We start from the raw sequence: 8344 nt of genomic DNA, 5'->3' as shown, positions 1-8344 counted from the left end.
AACTCGTAACTCTTATACGAGCCGCGCTAAGAGAAGTGGAGTTTTCTTTCAATTAAGAAACGTTTTGTCTTTGTCACAGGCGCATCGTCTATGGAAATAACAATATTGTTGTTCCGCTTCAGAGTATCGGCGTATTGCTACTGCTCGAAGTTTTAAATCCGTTCTATATTTTTCAAGTATTTACCTTGTCCGTATGGTTCGCGGAGGGATATCTGTATTATACTATCGCTATAGTGTTAATGTCACTGTTTGGCATAACGAGCTCTATAGTGCAAACGCGTAAGGTTCGTATATAGAAAAAGGAATAAAACTTAATTGTCTCTCCCGTCCGGATAAAACCGATTTTATATATCGTGGAGTATTTTTAGAACCAAATAAATCTACGCGGTACCGTTGCATCGTCAGAAAGTGTACGTGTACTTCGCGACACTGGTATTTTCGAGAATATCTCCAGTGTGGAGTTGGTACCCGGTGATGTTATAGAATTACCGAAACATCAAGCGACTCTCGTATGCGACGCGGTTCTATTAACTGGGCAGTGTATATTAAACGAATCCATGTTAACGGGTAAATATGTATCTCTCAATACCTATATATACATATAAGCTTTACAACCTTCTTTTCCAATAAAGGCTCTCTCCCTCCCTCTCTCTCTCTCTCTCTCTCTCTCTCTCTCTCTCTCTCTCTCTCTCTCTCTCTTTCTTTCTATACACCATATCTTTCACATATAATCTGTTGAAATTTGCTCGCTTTACCAATTTTAGGTGAGTCTGTACCGGTGATAAAAACATCTTTACCATTACACCATACATTGTACGACGCCAAAGAGTATACGTATCACACGTTGTATAGCGGTACTACTATAATACAAACCAAGTATATACGAAGCGCACTTATATACTTTTACTCTCGTATATAATAGATACAATTACAATTACGGTATGGATAATTGATGGATAATATTTGCAGGTATCACGGTGATCAACCGGTTCTCGCGAGGGTCATCAGAACTGGTTTTCTGACCAACAGAGGTGCTCTGATTGCCGCTATACTATATCCACCTCCAGCAGATTTCAAATTTGATAAAGATTCATATAAATTTATTGGCATTTTGGCATTTATCGCAACTTGTGGCTTTATATATACCGTAATAACCAAGGTAATTTCTAAGACTTTCAAACACAGATGCTTGCGTATAATATAATCCAACATTCAACATTCTGCTGTAATAATATAATAATAAATAATAATAACAACAACAACAACAATAACAATAATACAATAAATAATTTAGGTCTCAAGAGGAATTTTAGCTAGCGATATAGCGATAAAAGCATTAGATATCATTACAATAGTTATACCGCCGGCATTACCAGCCGCGATGACCGTAGGAAAGCTGTACGCTCAAATGAGATTGAAACGTGCACAAATCTACTGTATTAATAACAGGGTCATCAATGTTTCCGGCAGCATAAATTGCGTCTGTTTCGATAAGGTGAGAGAGAGAGAGAGAGAGAGAGAGAGAGAGAGAGAGAGAGAGAGAGAGAGAGAGAGAGAGAGAGAGAGAGAGAGAGAGAGAGAGAGAGAGAGAGAGAGAGAGAGAGAGAGAGAGAGAGAGAGGAGAGAGAGAGAGAGAGAGAGAGAGAGAGAGAGAGAGAGAGAGAGAGAGAGAGAGAGAGAGAGAGAGAGAGAGAGAGAGAGAGAGAGAGAGAGAGAGAGAATTATTAAAAAGGAAATTATGTCGCAGCCACGTGCTCGCGGGACAGGCGAGCAATTCGATAACACGTTAACGATAACAAACGCTTTCTTTCGTCTTTATCATTTTGACATCATATCCACAGACGGGGACATTGACCGAGGATGGATTGGACATGTGGGGCGCTGTAGCATGTACGAACGGTGTCCTCGCCGAGGCTGAGACGGATATATCCAAACTTAAAGATCATCCTCTTTTCGAAGGGATGTTAGTTTGTCACAGTTTAACGCTTATCGATGGAGAACTTTGCGGTGATCCTTTGGACGCAAAGGTAAGATATATACCTCTTACAATTTCATTACTTTTACCACTGCGACCGCTTTGCCGTTCGACATCTCGCGTGTGACGACACGCTTTACAGACATCGATCATCGCGTTACATCACGTTACAGATGTTCGAAAGTACCAAGTGGTTATTGAAAGATTCGGATTGCACACACGTAAATAAACATGACTCGATAGCACCGATTGTCGTGAGGCCACCGGAGAACACGAACTTGACGAAAAATATGAACGAAATCACGGAGATTGGTATAATACAGCAGTATCAGTTTTCGAGTTCCTTACAACGAATGTCCGTGATCGTACATGCATCAGGATCGGATTATTTCAAAGCTTACACAAAAGGCTCTCCCGAGATGATAATCAATCTAAGCAAAGCGGAAACCGTACCGAAGGACATTTCGCTCACTTTGGAGCGATTCACGAGACAGGGATTTCGCGTGATAGCGATGGGCCGCAGAGCGACAGTTTTTAAAAGTAGCGCAGAGGTAATATCTTCTATATATTCGTGCAAATTTTTTTTTCTCTCCAAATGTGCAAATGCGCGACAGTCGCAGTGCAAGATTTAAATATATCTCAACGATGTGATATATCTCCCAAAGAGTACATACGCATATAATATGCGTATTTATATTCGTATAGATATCGAAATTGTCTCGAGAAACGGTTGAACGGGACTTGGAATTCTTGGGGCTGGTCATTCTGGAAAATCGATTGAAGCGACCGACGGCACCAGTGATTACGGAATTAAGGGAAGCCAATATACACGTGATGATGATTACAGGTTTGATCGAATAATGCAAACTGCACGCTTACGAATTTCTCTACCGCGATGCGCTGTGCACGCGCCCACAATGAATACCATATATATTATAATGGACTCGACCTTTGATTTTTAGGAGATAATATTCAGACTGCGATAAGCGTCGCGAGAGAATGCGGAATACTTTCGATCGAAGAACACATCGTAGACGTGAGCGTAGCCTCCAACGAGGAAAAGGATCGTCCAGAGATTATTTTCAACATTCAGTCTCGATCTCCAAGATTGGTAAACTTATAAATTCTCTCGCATTGAGAATTTTGGACAGAATAGCCGTTCGCGTGGCGAATCTCGTCCATGTACAAGTGATTAACGTTCAATTCCTGCAATTTTTTTCCAGAGCTCGCAAGCTCAAGATCACTCGGTGTCACCGACGATCAAAGATGTAGAAAGCGGTATAGCCAATTGTAATTACAGATTTGCTTTAACGGGCCAAACCTGGCAGGTGATGCGAGAATATTATCCCGATCTTGTAGATCGCGTTTGCGTACGTAGCGCGATATTCGCCCGAATGAGCAGCGATCAGAAGCAACAATTGGTTGTGGAGCTAATGCGACTGGGTTATTACGTAGGTACGTACACGCACGCGTATCTCTCCGCGGCAGTGCCGCGGTGAAAGAATATTTTCGTAATAAACGTTCCAAGCGAACGATATACGTAAGCGTGATAATGTGAAAACTGTATTTTGTGTATCGATGCTTATAGCCATGTGCGGAGACGGTGCTAATGATTGCGGAGCGTTAAGGGCCGCGCATGTCGGTATATCGCTCTCCAAAGAAGAATCTAGGTGAGAAACATTTGTACTCGCAATATATTAATTACTCCTCAATTTTAATCCAATTTCGAATCTTTTGTGCGGTTTGCATTAATTAAATTATATCTTTGCAGCGTGGCCAGTCCCTTCACCTCGAGAATACCCGATATAAGCTGCGTCCCAAAAGTAATACGGGAAGGACGCGCCGCTCTAGTTACGTCGTTTGGAATTTTTAAATTTATGGTCGCGTATTCTCTTACCGAATTTCTGTCCGCCATAATATTGTATTCCATAGACTCGAATTTGACGGATCTACAATTTCTGTTTATCGATATCTTTTTAATCATCAACTTTGCCTTCTTCTTCGGGAAGACTCGCGCGTGTAAGGACAAGTTATCCAAGACAACGCCGATGACGAGTCTGCTAAGCTTCACTCCGCTCTTATCTCTAACGATACACATGCTCGTAATGATTGTTTTTCAAGCGACAGCGTATCACGCCGTTCGACAATTTTCATGGTTCACCCCGTTCGTTCCCACCAGCGATACCCTGCGGTACACATGTTACGAAAACTATTCGGTCTACTGTGTCTCCATGTTTCAATACATCACGATGGCGATTATATTTTCACGCGGAAAACCTTACAGACGCGCGATTTATACGAACGGCGCATTCATGTCCTCCATACTTGTATCGACGGCCGTATGCACATACATTACGGTTTATCCCGCGAATTGGGTGGTGAGCGCGCTGCAATTGATCCTACCACCCGTCTACGATTGGAGGCTCGCTATCTTAGCGCTCGCTCTAGTCAACTTTATCATTTGTTTCGTAATAGAGAGTTTCGTAATAGAGCGCGTCATTGAAGATATCTTGAGGAGAAAATTATACAAGCCGGAAAAATCCAAGAAACGATATTTAAAGATGGAATACGAATTGAAGAATTGCGAAAATTGGCTGAAATTCAACAAACAACTGCCATTATTACCTAGCCCTAGGCTAGCGCGAAAGGGAGATGATTCGCGAAATGTCGCGCGTATTACACGTAACAGCCATTGTCGATATCCGATCGGTGATCAAACGATGAATGATTTTAGCAACTCGAGCAAGTTACCGAATAACGAACGGACCAATAGGGAAAATGGATTCGAAAATTTTGGCTTTGCGAACGACCAAGTATAGCGATAGTGAAAAAAAATGTATATAATAACATACACGATACGTTTATTCACCGAATTAGTATCCCTTTGAATAATAAGCCAGTCCTAAAAAGATAGCTGATATGAGTGCGGGAAAGTAATATTTGTAGTATGTGTGTGTATACGAGATTTGTGTAGATATAGGAGATAGAGAAGGGAGGAGAGCGGGGAAAGAGAGAAAGCAGCAGTATTCATGTAAATACAATTTAACTGTACGTTAACGTTACATCATTTTATCACAGTCAAACGCAATTTCTATGACTCGTTACAGACAACACGTTTGTCGTAAATCGGGAGATATGACTTTAAGACGTTCCGCGAAAGGAAGATAATTCTCTTTAAGACATATATATATATATATATCTCGATTGCGGCATCATGTTCACTGGGATGTATATACATATATTTTCTCAAAACATGGCAACATTCGCTCATTTTGGCTGCGTATATAAGCTGCCTAACGTGTGACAACATGCGCGAGAGAATTGACGACAATGACGAATATGTATCATATATATATAGGACTTTCAGCATGGCAGTGTACACTGTATGGTGTGTCAGATTGATACATTTGGTTCTCGGGAAAAGACTTATAGTCAAGGACTTTTATGTATCTCTGTCCCTGAGAAAAATTTGATTCACGCGATAGAATGGCCAAGTTAACATCGGGCTAAGTTAACATTCGAAACTTTTTTTCTTTTCATTCGCGCTTGTCTCGTTATCGCAGCACGATACATTCAAGTCATATTACGAACAAGGGCGTATTATACAATAAGTAACGTACGTGAATTTTATCATAAATTAGAGAAAGTATATGCGTATACACGCTATTCGTACGATATGTTAATAAAAATTTATCAAGACTCGCGCTCAACATAGACAAACCGATCGTACAACATTCAACATGCGACAAATTGATAAATTCGTTATTTAACAATAAATCTGTGAATCTACAAAATAAAATAGATTACAAATCATGAGTCTCGATCGTTTATCATCCTGTGAACCTACAATATCGATCTTTTTAGTATTTTCTGAAAAGAAAGCGTTAATACACACAATGAAAGTTACAGCACGTATAATATATACGCCCTTAATTCATCCTTAATTACGTTCATATAACTTCTTACCGATAATAGACTTGTGTTTAGCTATCAATTCTTTCCGGATATATTCCTTAAAACGTAGAACCATTTGACCGATCATTCAAATTACGACGTCATCTATGCTTGATCTCAGGAGTAAATTCGGTAAGATCGTAACCAAGTTTTCAAACGCCTTCTCTCTGTCAAATAAAACAAGTATAAAAAACGTCATATGCTCTACGGAAACTAAATTATCTACTATTATTCTATTTAAAACGATTACCTGTGTAACTCATTTAAATTGCTTTCCAACATAACGTCACCGATAATCAGATACAAGTGTGATTGCAATTCTTTCTTCGGTAAACGAGTAGATGCTTCGATAATCAATCGTAAAGTATGACTTAAACTAATACAGTTGGTATACCAAACTGGACCAGCTTGCAAAAATAAAGTTCTTAAAAGTTTAATCAGTTGCGGCAACGACGCGGAAGAGTCGCACCAATTTTCAATAGCACCTGTAAAAGAGAAAGGTCATTGTGTTTTGTGAAAAAAGGCACGATGCATGACAATATTAATTTACCATTTAAATATTTCGCCACGGATACGCAATAGGTCTTGGTAGACTTGGGAAATTGTTCGTTGCTAAACAGAGATGTAAACCATACGTGAATTTGACAAAGTCCCAAGTTTTGTTCCAAACATCCATCCATACAATCCGTTTGAGAGAAATCCTCTCGATGTTTTCTGGATTCATTAATAAATGGCTTTACTTTACCATATGGAAATCTCGACAGAAAATTCTTCATATATGCATCGTGAAATGTATCTAAACCAATGCCTCATACGACTGACGTCATAATCGTTGCGATCAAACATATCAATGTATTCCACAATTGATCGTACAGTTACGACGATACTTTTCAATAATGCAGCTGCCTCACTCGAAATCGTAATTTCCGTGTAACTCTCCACATTTTCATCCGGGCATACTTCAAGCCAAATATCAGACATCAGTGGCATCAATAAATCTACATATTTCATGAATTCTTCTATAGGTAGAGTTTCGTTCACGCTACTACCTATCGAGCTCACATCTTTGTCAAGATTAATTTCACAAACTCGAGTCACGCTATCGCTATAAACGGGAATATATCTGGTATATCTCGTCGCTCTCGCGATCGGAAGCACGTTCGACCGCGCATTTATACAAAGCTTTATTCTATAGTTTACTATAGAGATAAACATATTAGCTAAACGTTCCAGAACTTTAATTCTCCATTTTACATCCGTGCTCTTGGAATTTAGCGTTGTCGTTAATCGTGCCCCAGGCCTAACTTGGTTGTGTAATCTACATATCATACTCAAAAAATTGGGTAATATTTTATGGCTGTCTCTCGCCAACACACCGTCGTAATTTTTTACGAGCACATCTAAGAAAAATAGAGAATCTTCCTTTACACGTGGATCAATATGCGTCATGGCACAGCTTAAATACGATATTACAATTTCACGCAATTGTTGATTCGAAATACGGGCAAGAATAAAATCGAGGGCATGAAACGAACTTGTTCGTACATTTCTCTCTTTATCAAGAAATAAAGCCGCAATACCACGTAACAAAGAATTCAATTGCGAATGTAGAGTTTTTGGAGGATTTTGCAACAAGATGTCTTTTAATTGTCTCAACGCATCTTCTCTCACAGTCGAATTGTGATGCCGAAAACGCGTTAATAAATCCTGAAAAAAAAAGTATATACATATATCGACTGGATTACCATTCGCAAGTTACAATTAAAGCTCATTAACTAATTTTAGGTTTATACAATACGCTTTATCATTCAATTAACTAGTAGAAATTAAATGTAAATTGATTTACGTACATCGATATTCAATTTGCGAGAACTGAGAACTTCCGTTTCACTCCGTTGCTTCAATTGTTCACGTATCAGTATCTTCTTTACTTTAACGACGTATCCGTAATATTCAAGCTTTTCGGTAACGAATTGACGGATCTCTTAGTTTTAAATTTTATTTTCGACTTTTCTGGGTAAATATGCAGAATTGTGGTTTCATCACCGATTTCGTTAAACTTAGGCTTAATCGACGCGTTTTTGCGTGAAACGAAAGAATCTGGCAGAAAAAAGTGTCGCTCTGCCCCGCGAAGCGAGATATTAACAGTTAAAGTTGACGACTATCAGGTTATGAGACCTGTCATACCGACGAGATGTAGCGACTACGAACATGCCCTGTGGCCATATGCGCATGCTCAGTGGCCGCACGCGCATGCAAGAGGTCACGTGACAACTGTTTGGTCGGTAAGTCAGAAGTGTAATATAATTCGAAATGATATTCTTTCGGCGTATAGATTATAATAGTGACCCGCTTTAAAAGTATTTAAGTGTTTAAAGCGCGTCAACTAACCTATGTAGGTTAGTGACGCGATTT

General features: G+C 39.5%; 1 protein-coding gene and 1 pseudogene across 3 annotated transcripts in view; one reads left to right on the top strand and one right to left on the bottom strand.

The window, feature by feature from the left end:
• LOC139777081 (polyamine-transporting ATPase 13A3) overlaps positions 1–5788 on the top strand; it is a 9359-nt gene extending 3571 nt beyond the window's left edge. For all 3 annotated transcript variants that reach the window (XM_071714279.1, XM_071714277.1, XM_071714278.1), the window contains 12 exons: positions 80–284; positions 369–567; positions 765–876; positions 970–1159; positions 1295–1495; positions 1842–2027; positions 2149–2526; positions 2681–2822; positions 2938–3086; positions 3199–3430; positions 3564–3645; positions 3747–5788. In XM_071714279.1, coding sequence (XP_071570380.1) covers positions 80–284; positions 369–567; positions 765–876; positions 970–1159; positions 1295–1495; positions 1842–2027; positions 2149–2526; positions 2681–2822; positions 2938–3086; positions 3199–3430; positions 3564–3645; positions 3747–4794 — 3124 coding nt within the window. In that variant the 3' untranslated portion in view covers positions 4795–5788. The remainder of the gene's footprint in view (positions 1–79; positions 285–368; positions 568–764; positions 877–969; positions 1160–1294; positions 1496–1841; positions 2028–2148; positions 2527–2680; positions 2823–2937; positions 3087–3198; positions 3431–3563; positions 3646–3746) is intronic.
• LOC139777076 (testis-expressed protein 10-like) lies at positions 5726–8090 on the bottom strand (annotated as a pseudogene).
• Between the last annotated feature and the right edge of the window lie 254 nt (positions 8091–8344).

Source organism: Temnothorax nylanderi, unplaced genomic scaffold (genome assembly GCF_030848795.1).
Source record: "Temnothorax nylanderi isolate EJ_2023f unplaced genomic scaffold, tnyl_v1.0 TNYL_tig0137_pilon, whole genome shotgun sequence".
Lineage (NCBI taxonomy): Eukaryota > Metazoa > Arthropoda > Insecta > Hymenoptera > Formicidae > Temnothorax > Temnothorax nylanderi.
The sequence above is the reverse complement of the archived record's forward strand: the minus strand, read 5'-3'. Positions and strand labels throughout refer to the sequence as shown.